Consider the following 13,855-nt stretch of genomic DNA (forward strand, 5'->3'; position numbering starts at 1 on the left):
AGAGTTTGCTTTTTTCTGGTGTCTGTATTAGTGAGTGTAAAGCAGTGAATTGCCTGTGCTGTTGGCTGATAATGCGTCACAGAAGAGCTGCCCTGGTTATTGCGCATGGTTTAATATTTCTATCACACTGGGAGCAATGGCTGCTTTCAAAATGAAGAGTTTGGGAAAGATGGATCTCCTGGCAATTTCCATCTACGCCTGAAAGACACGGTGGCAGTGAGCAAGTTGCATTAAGAAGTTGGTAAAATGAAACAAATAATCTCTTACAGATGTATGAAGGCACAGAGAAGTGGGCTGAGCCTTGGAAAGCATTGATACTTTTGCTCATCATAGCTCCCCCAGTTCTTTCTTACTGCTATTGGGTTTTTACCCTCAAGGAAAAGTGGCATTTGTGAGGTCATCCCAAGTGCAATGCCTTCGGCTGCTCTGGTTCATCTGGTGTCAAGTGCTGCCGCCCAGATGCAGCTTCAATCAGAAGCTGGGGTAGCATATCCTACAAGGACCCTTCAGGTTCCTCCTGAAGGGAGGTCAGGATGGTGCCTGATGTCCATTAGAGAACTGCAATGGCAGCTCGAAGTAAACTTGTTCTTGATCAGCCTTAAAATATTTTTCCCACTGTCACATTGCAAATGATCCAGTGATCTACCCAGAACATATGAAAGCTAAACAAATCATGTAACACAGTTCAGAGGTTTGTTGTAGGGCTTTAAAGGAGCTTCCTGGAACATCTGTGACCCCCCTACCAAAACAGACTTGGAAGCCTTGTGCAAGAATTGACAGAATTTAAAAAATAAAAAAAGAACAGTTGACTTCCATGTTATATCTAAAGCTGGAAAGTAAATTCTGCATTACTGTGCTCTGGTCCTTTCCCAAAGCGCTGGTGACCACCTCTTTGCAGAGAAGAGGATCACTGCTATCCGCAGGTATTCACTGCAATAGCTGCTCAAGAGCAAGTTTACTGTGTTGCTTCTGTAGCCCAAAGGTTTGGATAATGTGCCTTGTAGTAGCCTGGCTTTAGGTGGTGCCATTGTCATTGTGTGGTCTGAGCTGGGTCACGGATCACCGTTTCAGAGGAGGAGGACTTGGTAAACCTTCCCTCTTCCTTGCAGCCACCCCTGGGGACTGTGGTTTCTTGGGAATTTTGTCTCTCTATCCATGTTTTCTCCTCCTTTGTTGAATCAGCCTTTTTCTTTGGTGAACAGCAATTAACTCGCTATGGCTTGATAGGGAGGATGTCTTGTAGAAGCCCAAAGGAGCAACACTCGAGTCCTGTTTGATGTGGGAAGTTATCTTGCTCATACCTGTGTGTATGGAACAAAGCAGAGCAGTTGGCAAAGACCCCAGGGAGCTAGACTGAGTCTTGTTCAGATCAAGATTGGCCCACCTCAGAACAGATGGGGACTCTGGTCATCTTACTGCTGTGTTGTTTTTCTTTTGGGGGGGTGTATAGAAAGCAGTCATCTAGAGAGGCAAATCTACTTGTTGCATGCACACTTCAGCAGGCAAACCTTTCTCCTTTTAGTTTCTCCTTTGATGTTAAATCTCCCTTTGGATGCCCCTACTGAGCATCTCACGGCTTCACATCCATAGCTGATGGCAAGAGCATGGTAGTTTGCTGTCATCCACACAAACACTGTGCTGTGCAGCACCCAGCTAGTGCATGACCTGTGCAGTCCAAAGGCTCTGTGGCTGGTTTGCATTTCTTGATTTAAAAGCACCATGTCTTTCATACAGGCATGTGTGTGCCTAAGAACAAAGTCACAGTGTCTTGTCTTCCAGCAGACAGGACTTCCCCTTGCTCAAATTCACTTGTGTGCAGAGAGCAGGGAGCTGGCAGTCCTGCTGTGTGCAGGCAAGCTGCATGCACATTTTGTATAGGAGGGGCTTTTCAGCCTCAGCCTAATTTTAGCTATAGGATATGTCTGGAAGCTAAAGTTGTTAGCAAAGGTTTTTTCTATTAGCAATTTCCCAAAGTATTTCCCATGCTGTGTACACATTTACATAACCCACACCCCTTTTTTTTTTCTGTCTTACAGCTTCTGACATGAAGAAAGATATAGAGTCTTTAATAGCCCAGGAAAAAGCAGAGATCGTTGCCAAGTATGAGAAGGTACCAACCTTGTGTTTCTCCCCATCATGCTGGCTAAGGATGAAGCTGTTTTATTGGTCAGGGTTGCTCTGAATAAGAACTTCTGCATCCCTGCAGGCATCACCCCAGTAACCCTCATGCCATCAGGCTTTGTGCCAGCTCTCCCTACCTGCTTCTGCCTGCACATCCCTTCTCACCACATCCCCAGAGTTTCTCACAAATCCCTTGTATGCTCAGCACAGATACCAAAAGGTCCTGGTCTTCCAGTGCATCAGTGTTTCCTAACACCAGGATGGCTTATGCCTGACAGCACTAGTTTCTCTGATATACAGCCCTTCCCAGCCCATAGCAGAGGCACACTGGGACGCTGGATAGGCTGAACTTGCACATTTTTCTCTTGCTTGCATTGTGTTTGTCTCTTTAGAGCAAGTTTTGGTCTCCTCACTCTATGCCTTTTAGCGTGCAGAGGAGAAGGGATGCAGGCACTGGGCGTGGGATGTAGGCACTGGGGCAGCTCACAGGTGTTCTTTCTTCTTTCAGGGCAGGCAGGAGGGAGCTCAGATTGACCTATGGGAAGATGCTGATTTTACACTGTATAAAGTTACAGACCGGTTTGGATTCCTGCAGTAAGTCCTCCTGCCCTCTCTGACCCACATGTCTGTGCGTCCATCTGCACCGAGCATGGCAGACCCATAAACTGCTCTGTGGCTTGGCTTGATCAGTCCCAAATGCAGGAGGAAAGACTAGATGTGCCTCCTCCCTCAACCACACATGTTCAAATACTCTGATGCTTTGAATCTGCTGCAAGGCAAGACTCAGAAATGGTTTTGCATTTGCGAACCATTTTGCAATGGTTCACAAGCCTGACGTCAGAAGGTGCAGGTTGGTGCTCCTGTGCTTCCATGAAGGCCCGTGGCCTGTTGCAGAGGGAGATGGTCTTGTGTTTGCACCTGATGATTCAGAGAGATGTAGGAAGAGATGAGAAAAGATAAATGGTCATTCTCAGTTCCTTTAGGAAATCCCCATCGTAAGCAGGGCACAGATGATTTAGATGACCTCTGCTTGGGAAGAATGTTTAAAAGAACTGTTTTTATTCCAAATCTGAACAAAAAGTTGTTATAGTAGGTCTTTTTTAGTACAGGAGGGGGGGTTCAAAGCAATTGCTCTCCAGAGATCCTCCCTCCCTCCCTGACCCGTTCTGTAGGGTGGTGGGGTTTTGTCTGGTGCTTCCTTTGTCCTTTTCTCATCGGGGACAGCTGTAGGAAAGGCAGGAAGCCCCTGAGCCATATCTCCTTAGGTGCCCAAGGTGGTCCCCGAGCTGCAGCATCCCGAGCACTTGTCCACACCCTTTCTTGCCCACAGAGTAACCGGTGACCCCTTGCTTTTCCAGCGAGCAGGAGCTGCCAACCCGCACCGCCTTGGAAGAGAAGGTGAGAGCTGCCAGCTCTGTCGTCATGGGTATCGATCAGATCCTTGTCACACCAGCTGGGGAGGGGATGGGTTTTGAGGAAACAAATGTGCACGTGAGAACGAATCCGGCGAACAGTGTCCACTGGTCGTTGCTGCTCACACAGGCATGGGAACTGCACATTGCCCAGCTGTTGGAGCTTTTATTTTGCTGGGTCAGGTATCTCCCTTTATCCATGCTGCACTGAAATTGCACCTCTTAAAGCAGTTTGGGGTTTTTCCCTCTGCTTTGGCATAGTGCTTAGCAGCTGTGGCTTGAAAAGGGGAAAGCAGTGGAGGTCATAGGTAACATTATCTCCATCCTTATCTTCCCTGAGCTGGGAGTGTGTCCTCTGTTAGGATCCTGCTAACTGGGACCAAATAGCATCTCATTTCTGCCTGTCTGATACGATGATACGATTTGAGGCTAGCTGAACCTGGAAAGATATTTGTTGTCAAGGAATAGTCCTCTTAGAAATGCTTTCTCTACATTAAGCCTGCGTCTCTCATCATTTTTACCAGTGCTGTTTTAATTATCATGGGTTGAAATTACCAGTTCCTGCAAGCACTTGTCATTATTCCTATCTCCAGTGTGAGGTCTTTGCATAGAAGTTTACAGATAAAGTTTTCAGGAGATGTCTTCTGGGGCTTTTTTTCTTAAATTTGTCCTGTCTTCTTCCCCCTTGCACCAGCAAAAACAGCAGGAAATTGAACGTGTGGACAAGTGGCTAAAGATGCTGAAGAAATGGAGCAAATACAGAAACAGTGACAAGGTAAGGAGGAAAAGAAAGAGCATGTGTCTAGAGGATGGGGAGTAGTGCATCCTTGCAATGAGTCAGGCTTTTAAAAAGTTGATACAGAAATCGGAGATCACAGGTAGAATTAGGCAATATTTTCCAGTTAGTCTTTAATATTTTAAGTCTTTCCTTGAAGTTGGTGGGGGAAAAGACAAGGAAAAAATCCTGTTCTGACAAGCATACTTTAAGAAATGGTTTCCTAAATGCTGCTAGCACATTTGCACTTCTGCTACACTGTGCAAGCAGGAGCACAGCAGCGATGTTCGTGTGCCTAGCTGGGTCCCTTCCCTGTGAGAGCAGGGGTCATTGCATGCCGCAGGTCGTTTCGATGTCTCCACCACCTGGGAATCGCATGAGAGATGTGACCAATACAGTTCAGACAATGTTCTTAGTATATTCTTTTTCTATCTTGTATTTTGATAGCTCTTTTATTTGCTTCTAGCTGTGCCTATGAGAAGCTGCTTAGGTGTTAGATTGTGTGCACCTATCTCTGTAAATCAAGGATATGTCCCAATTACAAACTTCTTGAAACAGAAAACCCTTAAACCTAATGACAGGAGCCTTGTTGGGTAGGGGGAGGAGCATTATCCCTGACCTGCTCTGCTTATGGCACTCTACACAGGGGAGGGTCTTGAAGCCCAGAGTCACTTTGTCACCATGGCTTTTGCAGCCTTCTTGTTTGGCAGGAGGAGCAGGGTGTTCAGTTATATTGCTTTTAGATCCTGATGAGAGTCCGCTGGAAAAACGTGAGCTCAATTGAAAGGCTGTGCAGAGGATATCTGCATAGCTGCAGGGGGGACATTGAGCAGAGCACCCCCTCAGCTGGCCATCCAGAGTGATGTCAGGTTCAGCCAGCCAAAGACAGCTGCAGTCTTGTCCTTTTTTAAAAACAAAACAAAAACAACCCATTATCTTCATTTTACAGCAGGGATGGAGTGGAGATGGGCTTGGGATTTTACAATCCTTCTGTTCACTTCAGGGTGGTTCTAATTATTTTGTTCATCAGTACTCCTCCACAGGCAAAAAGGGCTCTCCCATGGCTTTGGTTTTTCTAATTAGAAGTTAGCACTAGCTGGTTAATGGCCTTGTGGGTAAAACAAATTCCAGCAGAGTGCAGGGAATTCCTTGAAGTCCTGGAGGATGTTTGGGATGGGTAATGAGTGTTTTTAAAACACTTTGGCTTCCCTGGGTCAGTTGGTGAGGGGTGTGTGAAGTGGTAGTGATCCCCATCTGTCTTTTTGATTTACCCTGATAACTAGTGGGTGTTAAGCACACTGCAGCTGATGTTGCTCAGGTCTGTTGGCTGGCAAGAGGCTAGACCAGCAAGTGGGGTTTGAAGGTCTTTGAGTCAGAAAATCACAGAGCTCTTGTAATGGAATAAATGATGCTATTTATAACAGCCCGTAAATGGTTGAAGGCACAGACATGGCATTGTCCCCATGCTAGGGGACTGAAAACGGCTGTCTCCCCCTCCCAGCAAACAAGTGGCCCTAGGCAGGGAAGGAGCAGTCTGGTGACCCCAGGAAGTAGAAAGGAGTTTCAGTCCCATCCAGCCTAACACTCTGCTGTCTTGCACCAGTGCAAGTGCAGGCAGGAAGGTCTGTGCATTGGAGCAGCCATGTAGTGTTAAGTGCAAAAACCTTGACAGGCACAAAAAGAGTACTTTAAAAAACAATAAAATCAGGTTGTATCTTTCATATCCTTCACCTGGATGTGCAGGTGACCTCTTGTGTCAGGAGCATGGAAGCTGCTCAGGGATCCCTGCTGCCATGCAGCTCAGACATGGCATTTCAAGGACCTTATGCTGAGAGCACAGTCATGCCCTTCAGATGGTTATAGGTTTTTTTTTCTATCTAAAGTAAGTGTGACATGCCCTTGATCTGATTTTTTCCTAAAGCACAGTGGGTTGGTTTTGTTCCTTCTCTGAGCACTCAGGCTGTCATATCTGCATTGCACATTTCCTTCAGGTTTGTTTTTGCCACTTTCTGACGTGATGGAAGCCTGAGTGTCACGAGACAGCAGCTTGTGTTATTTTAATAAAGACTAGAATGTCATCCTTGGGAAAAAAACCTCTTACTGAAGACAGGAGCCTTCCCTTTGATGTTCATTTTGATAGACTGCACTGTATTAGAAGGGGAAAGAATCTTATTGCAGGGACCCCGGGCAGTTTCACAGGGAAGCTGCCTTGACTTTGAGTCTAAAGGGATGTAGAAACCCATCTTATTTTACAGGCTGGAACTTTGTAGACTTCAGGGCCAGCCTTTTGAGTTCCAGTTCATGTGCTGGAGCTGACAAACGGCTTGACCATATCAAGTGCTTGATGAAAAGAGACCCATGGCTTATTAGGCAGGCTGTCGTGTTTTGCAGTGTCTTAGTACCTAATCAGGGCTTAGGTTCTTGTTTCAGCTTCTCTGTTATGAAATGTCAGCAGGGAGGGAGGTTGTGTAGCTGCTGTGTACCCTGGCCCCAAAGGAACCACCCATCAGCAGGCCAGAAAGCAGCTTTTTCATACCCCTGGTATAACCTATCGCCAGAGAGGAGAAAGTTTTGCTTTCTTTTCCCCCACCTGCTGCCAGTGTGCATCCCTGCATGCTGCTGATTGCAGCCTGAGTGTTCTGGCTGTCACAGACTATAGGAAATGAAGCTGAAAAAAAGAGGAGGGCTTTTTGCAGTTCCTAGCCCAGGATGGTCCAGCTATACCTAAAATCATTCCTGGCATAACCTGTTTAAGGATGAGTAACAAATAGGATTATCTTAACTGAAATGATGCCGTGGGGTCCCTTATGCTCATCATCACATCAGGTCTGTCTTCATCTGTGTTTTAGACATGTTTTGTAATAATCTGATTTAATTTCAATAGCAACATCAACAAAAAGTGACACCAGCACAATTCCTTGTATGGATGGGGTTAGAATGATGCAGTGGTGCCTTTTCCTGGCTGTAATTCCACAAGGGAAGGGGTACAAAAATAAAGGAGGCTATGCAAGTACCACTCTGCTCTGCAGAGTTACGGTGCATCAAACCTGCTACAAAAAAGTGCTACACTATGTTATTCAGGGTTCAGCACAGGGATGCTCAGGTGGTCTGTATCCTCTTCACTGCTGTTTTAAACCCAGGTTTAAATCCCAACATGACTCTGCTTGGTAAAGTTAAGAAACGGTTGGTGCCATGTAAGAATTTACACGGTTAAGTCAGCACAGTTCTGCCGAGAAAAAAAGGGTCTGTGCTGCGTGTGCTCCAGTAGTGGGATAATTTATTCATTGTAGCCCTGAAATAAGTGGATTTAAGCCAGAAGTACCAGTCCTAGGAAGAGGATATGACCTCTGCGTCATTTGCAAGCTGCTTCTTGCTGCTTGTGGGCCCTGTGGGGTAAGACCCTTAGAGAGTGATGTCTTTGGCCAGAGTTGCCTGTTTTTTAGGCAAAGCCTGTCTTTGTGCACAGGGGTAGCCTTGTCTCTGCTGAGGTCACAGGAGTGCAGGGCACTTACTCCAGTGCATGCCAGCAAAGTGGTTTAGGATGAATTGGGGATCTGTGTGCACTCACACAGGCCCCCAAGAGCAAATAATCTGCCAGTGCTGGGGAGAGCAGCAGACATTTGTCATGGCGGGGTCAGCTGAAGTCAGGTCTCCTGCCCGCAAATGCCATGGGAAAGAAAGGGAATTGCACCTGGAAGTTGCAAGGTGTCTGCTGCTGCTGAGTTTTGCCATTTTGGAAAGGCAGGTAGCATTTTCCACTCCCCCAGAGGTAGCCCTGGTAATAAATGTAAATGCCCACCCATGACACATCAACTTTAGGATTTAAATTTGCCCCTGCTTCGTGGCCAAAGCTCCTGCAGATCTGCTGGCACCCCATCTGGCATAGCCAAGGCTCCAGCTGCAGGGGACAACAGCTGCTTTGGGTGCAAGCATTATCCATACGGAAAGAAAACCATGCGCAGTGAAGTCCAGGCTGCCGCATGTCTTGCACGGTCACATCATCAGTGGCTTCGTGGTGCAAAAAAGAAGTCCTCTGGGGTGCTGGTGGTGAAGATTTTCACAGCTCAGCTCCTCTGGTGCGTGACTGGTGGAGAAAGTGACGAGTCCTTCCTCTCCAGAAGGATTGCTCTTTGAGCCCTAAAGGTACTGAGGAAGGGGGGTTGAGGGTGTTGGAGGTGTATAGTGGGTATACAGAGAGGCTTGAAAGTGAAACTGCCATGCGTACACAGTATTTGGGCATTACTGCTGCAGTCTGTTCCTGGTGTACCATACACATGAGTAGCTAACAGTGACAGGCTTCAAATTGTGAAATTGAGCTGAAAAGTGTATATTGTGCTTTAAAAAACCAACCCACCCCTCCTAAACCCTTTTTTACTTCAGTGTCTTTACTGCAAAACGGGGTCTTGTGTTTAAAAGTAGCGACTCCACCCCTCTAATTAATGACCTGGAGCACTTGGTTGGGTACTTCTCAGAGGAGATCTCTGATGCAGGAAGGTGGAGCTCAAGTCTGTGCTTCTACAGCATTCCCCATCCCATTTACTGGAAAGAAAGTACATGGGGAGGGGAGGGATGGGATGATGATGGCCACCATGCTGCAAGCTTTGTATCTTAAAGCCTAGAAAGGGAAGATGATCCTCTGGCAAAACCTGGAGCAAGTTTTGAACACTCTGGGTTCAGTCCTTGGTTCTGACATGGCATGTCTACACAGCTTCTTCAACCACCAGGATCTCCATTTGTGAAACAGGATGATGTATGTTCTTTCTGCCGTGCATTGGTCTGGCATGGGGCACGGTCTGGTGCTCTTCTCCTATCTGTAAGGGCTGAGAGATTTATAAGAGACAGAAGATGGTGACCTTGAGGGTTGGGGTTTTATTTTTCTCACATGGAGCAGGAGTTGCCATCACCTGCTGCCTTCCCTCTGTCAGTTCATCCCAGCGTCAATGTGGTTTTTAATGATAACTTCCCTGTTTCCCTTCAAGTTTCACGATGAAGGAAAATTGCTCATTTTTCCTCCACATGACTAACAGCTCTGAAGTTTCATCGCTTTCACGTCTGGAGGTGGTGGGAGGAGGAAAGCCCTGGGATAAATAACAGGGAGGCGTTTCAGTTCAGTTCCATCTCAGCATGTTTTGTAACTCCCTTGTTCCTGCCACACTCATGTGGAGAAAATCATTAGAGACATTTACTATATGCCAGTGAGGGTTGCACTCATTAAAGAACAACAATACCAGCTCTGGGAGTTCAAAACAAAATGATTTTCTTCCCACAGAGCTGAGCATCATCTTCTACCTTGGCAGCTGTCAGTTGGCCTCTCGTAATGAATCGGAAATAAATAATTTCCTTTTGAATAGGTGATTATATCTGAATTGGTGAATATTCCACTTTTCTTGATACCATCTCAGCTTTTGTTTCATGAAGTCACGAGCGCTTGCAGGAGCCAGGCTTTTGTGGGCACCTTACCATTACTGCTTTGAGTACATGTTTCATATAGCCCCATTGCATTGTGTGTCCTGATACACTGCACTTATTTTGTCCTGATTTAATGATTCTAAGGGAATGGGAATCTCTTGTTTGCCTCCTTGGTCTTTCAGCCATGGGGATGAAACTCTCCTGCATGGCATGAAGGTTTGCTGTCCTGCAGAAACACCTCCTTGTGTGAGCTTGGACGAGCAGGAGTGGCTCCCCTGGGTGTGGATACAGTGAATTAGTGATGTCTCACTTAAAATGCGAGACGCTGTTGAATCAAATGGTGGCCTTCCATGGGCACATCGTGGTAATGAGATGCTTTCTAGTGGGCAGCTCTTAATTTGATGCATACAGAGGGGAGGGAGTATCTGGCAAAGGATTTCGGTAGGGTATGGTCCTGCCTATGCACTGGACTTTCAAAGCAGGTGCTAAGCAACACCTGGGGCAGAGCAAGCGTTTAGCAAGTGCTGAGAATGAGGTTTTAAATGTTTTTTACACTTACAGGATCAGGATACATTACACTGACGCTTACTGTGTCAGCAGAAAGGTATTTACCATAATGGGGTGCAAAGGTGTTCTAGCACACATTTAACTCTTCTAGAACTACATGGTGGTCTTGGCATTTATTGTATAGCTAATTTATATACTTATTTTGTCTGGGATAGTGGTGTTATTTCTTTGCTATCCCCGTCCTGTCTATTTGAACCCCACGCCCTGTCTTGTCTTGTACTAAACCTATGGGACAAGAGTTGTCATAGCTGTGTTTTGCAATCGGTAGGTGCATTGCAGAACAAGGAGCACAGGTCTGTGCTCTTAGAGGCTTTGAGCCCAGGTGAGTTGAGAGCACAGTACCATGTCCAGAGGATCTTCTGCTAGGATCATGATGCTTCTCCATAAATTGCAGCCCTTCTCCTGCATCAGCCTGAAATGCAGTAAGCAGAACACCCTAAGGGAAAAGAGGAGGAATGTGGGAGGAGGTTGGTTGCATTTGTACCAGGGCAATGCCAGTAGCTTCAGCTGATTGCCTGGTTGGGCACTTCCCTGCTCAGGCCCAAGCTCATTCCCATGAATCCTCTGTTCCCTCCCAAGGAATTGTCTAGTCCTGATGGATAGCTATGTTGCAGTGTAAATCTCCTCCACAGTTGGAGCTTGGGCATGCACGTGGGGGACTTCAGCATACCTGCAGGTCCTCAGGAACCTGGAGTGCCACAGCTGGCTTTGTAGCACCGCTACAAGGCATTTCGTGGGTAGGATGAATGAAAGAATGGAAAATATTCAGAAATAAGGCTTTTTTCTTTTTTATGAAGCTTTTTCTTTTAATGGGAGATGACAGGGATGGAACAAAAGCTCTTTTTTTCTGTTTCACTTTGGAAGTTTAATGGTCTCTTTAGAGAGAGAGAGGGCTTTATGGCCAGAAAAAAGAAAAGAGGCATCTGTGAGATGAAGTGAACATGTGGAGGCAGGAGGAGGGGACACATGCATGTTTGTCTCTAATCCCCCTCCTTGCCTGAGGAGTACCCTGCACATTCCAGGGACTGCCCTTGGTGTAGCCCAGAGTCTCCTTGCTGTTTGTCAAGCTGTGGGAGTTGCTGTAGACACATCCTTGTGGCTGTCAAAAGGGCTCTCCTCTCCAAGGAGAAATGTATTTTTTTTTCCCAACCCCTGAGGATCCAGGTGAGAACAGCCATGGCAGCTCAGATCAAAAGTTTTAAAGCCAAGGGTGCTGTGTCTGGTCTTTGGAAAGGAGTCTGAATGCAGGCTGGTGTGCACAGAATGTGACCATGGTGAAGCACCTGAGATGTTTCCACACATAAAGGGGATGGTCTCTGTTTCCAGCTCTTGCAGTAAGGTTAACAGCATGAGATGTGGCTTGATTTTGACTGAGCAGGTGTCTTTGGAGGCAGGTGCTCAGCTCATCCATCAGGTTGGAGATGCCCTCTTTGTGCCAGTGCAGTCAGAGGAAGTGATCGGTTGGGATGTTCACTCAGATGGCTGGTGGTCTGCAGCAGCAAACCATGGAGCAAATGTGTGTGGCCATCAGCAGGACCAGCTAACCTGGCACATGTTTCCCTCCCCACAGATGTGCCGGCGAGTGTACAAAGGAATCCCACTTCAGGTGCGAGGCCAGGTCTGGTCACTTCTGCTGGATGTTGAGAAGATGAAGAAGGAGAATGAAGGAAAATACGAGGTACGGGCTCTTACTGCCAAAAACAATGGGAGCAAGGTGATGGGGAGGCTAGTTTGGTGGGGCTTCACCAGCTAGGGCAAGTGGGACCCATGGTGGATGGAGGCATGTCCATCTCCACTTGCATGGGCAGGAGGGAAATGGGGGTTCCTACAGGGATGGTTTGGGGGGCATGGGGGACACCCAGCCTTTGTACCCTCCTTCACACAGTAGCAGCGTGCTGAGCGATGTACACTGTGTGCTGGTGGTGGGGCCTGATCCATCTGTGACCTCTGAGAAGGAAAGGTTTAAAATTAGTGAGGACTGAAAATGCAAAGGGTATAAACTTTTTAACCATGTGTGTATATTAGTCTGGGGCCTTTTAGCATGTTATTCAGCTGCTTTCCCTAATATGCTGCTTCCATTTATTCTGCTGGTAGTTGTGAGCAAAGATGCTGTCAGTGTTATTACATCCGCCGGGAAGAGGGGAGGGGAAGCTTAGGATAGGTACCACTCATATCACTCCAGGGAGCTTGGGGAACTGTGGAGTAGTCACTAGTACCCTGAAGTAGGTAGGTGCTGGATGGGGGTACCCAAAACCCCTCCATGTGCTTGCAACTTTTGCTCGGGGCATTTTGAAATAGGCAGCAAAGCCAGAAGCCTTAAATCAGCTGACAATGGGGCATCAGTCAAGAAACCCAATTACAGGTAGGGTGAGGGCAGGTCTTGCAAGTTTGGGAGGGGGATTTCTGAGCTCAGGGTCCTGGCTTACAACTTAGATTTGCAGCTGGAAGTTAATTGGCAGTGTTGGAGGAACTTGAAGTGGTTTCTTTTATCTTCCATCTTCAATATTTTTACAACTGTCTTGGAAGTTTCTATTAAAAATCACTCTTAAAATTAAATAGAAATAATTTTTCTATTAAAAATCACTTATTTTCTCTGCAGACAGGATAAAAGCCTGACTTGAATTGCTTCCTACCAGAGCACTGCATGCTGCAGGCTTGGATTCCTTGGTGTAAATGAAGCAATTTCTGTAGTGTGTATTGAACAAGACTTGAGTGATGGGGCTTGCTGTATTTTGTTATTTTGAGGGGGGACCATATCAGTTTCTTTACAGTGCCTTTTTCCATAGGCAGCGTGTGGAACCCCTTGGTCGATAATTAACTTATTTTCCAAACTTGTGTTATCGTTTAGCTTGCATCATGTACCCAAGTGAAGATAGGGCTGTTGTGGAGACAGTTAAATGTCAGAGGCAGGAGGCTCTGCTACTTTCCCACAAGTGTTCCTAAAAATCCCTGCCTGTTAAACAGGATGATGCTGACACTAATTATAGTTAGTCAAGCATAGATGTTAACAGCGAGATGCTACTGGGGTGGAGTCACGTGCAGGGGCTTTGGGAGGGTGCGCTGGGCTTACAGTGATAAGCAGAGATAAGGAAGCTCTCCCAGCATGCAGATTCTTATAGTGCTCCCTCCCTCGAAGCTGTGCAGTGCAGGCAGGGAAGCAATCCAAACAAATGAAAGTCATAAGGAGTTTATCTGTGCTCCAGAGGGGTCTGCGATAAACAGGAGCTTCAGGGCTAATAGGCTTTGCTGGATGCAAACCCCCTACAAGCTCATCTTAATCTATCTCTTCTTTGGTGCCACCTGCCACCAGTAATTATCTGTCCCCTAATTTCCTCCAGAAGAGGCTCAGTGTAGGTCCTGGATGAGGAGGTTTGCTTTCAGGAAGGGACTAAGTGTCAGCTCCAGTTCTGTGTCCTGGAGGGGCTGGTCCCAAGGCCACTCCCTTTCTCCTTGGCTGCGAACCATGGCACAAAAGCCTCACTTTTGCATGCTTCTGGAGGTTTGAGTGTGCCAGCTGGCACGTGCCAGGTGATTCATCTTTTTTTATACCCACTGCTCCCGCTGCAGAGAT

General features: G+C 46.7%; 1 protein-coding gene across 1 annotated transcript in view; it reads left to right on the forward strand.

The window, feature by feature from the left end:
• Positions 1–13,855, forward strand: part of LOC104412859 (USP6 N-terminal-like protein) — a 30,880-nt gene that overhangs the window by 5,147 nt on the left and 11,878 nt on the right. The window contains exons 2-6 of the mRNA XM_010023685.1: positions 2,037–2,110; positions 2,630–2,715; positions 3,480–3,519; positions 4,228–4,308; positions 11,855–11,962. Coding sequence (XP_010021987.1) covers positions 2,045–2,110; positions 2,630–2,715; positions 3,480–3,519; positions 4,228–4,308; positions 11,855–11,962 — 381 coding nt within the window. The 5' untranslated portion in view covers positions 2,037–2,044. The remainder of the gene's footprint in view (positions 1–2,036; positions 2,111–2,629; positions 2,716–3,479; positions 3,520–4,227; positions 4,309–11,854; positions 11,963–13,855) is intronic.

Source organism: Nestor notabilis, unplaced genomic scaffold, assembly GCF_000696875.1.
Source record: "Nestor notabilis isolate BGI_N333 unplaced genomic scaffold, ASM69687v1 scaffold19641, whole genome shotgun sequence".
In the NCBI taxonomy this organism is placed as follows: domain Eukaryota; kingdom Metazoa; phylum Chordata; class Aves; order Psittaciformes; family Psittacidae; genus Nestor; species Nestor notabilis.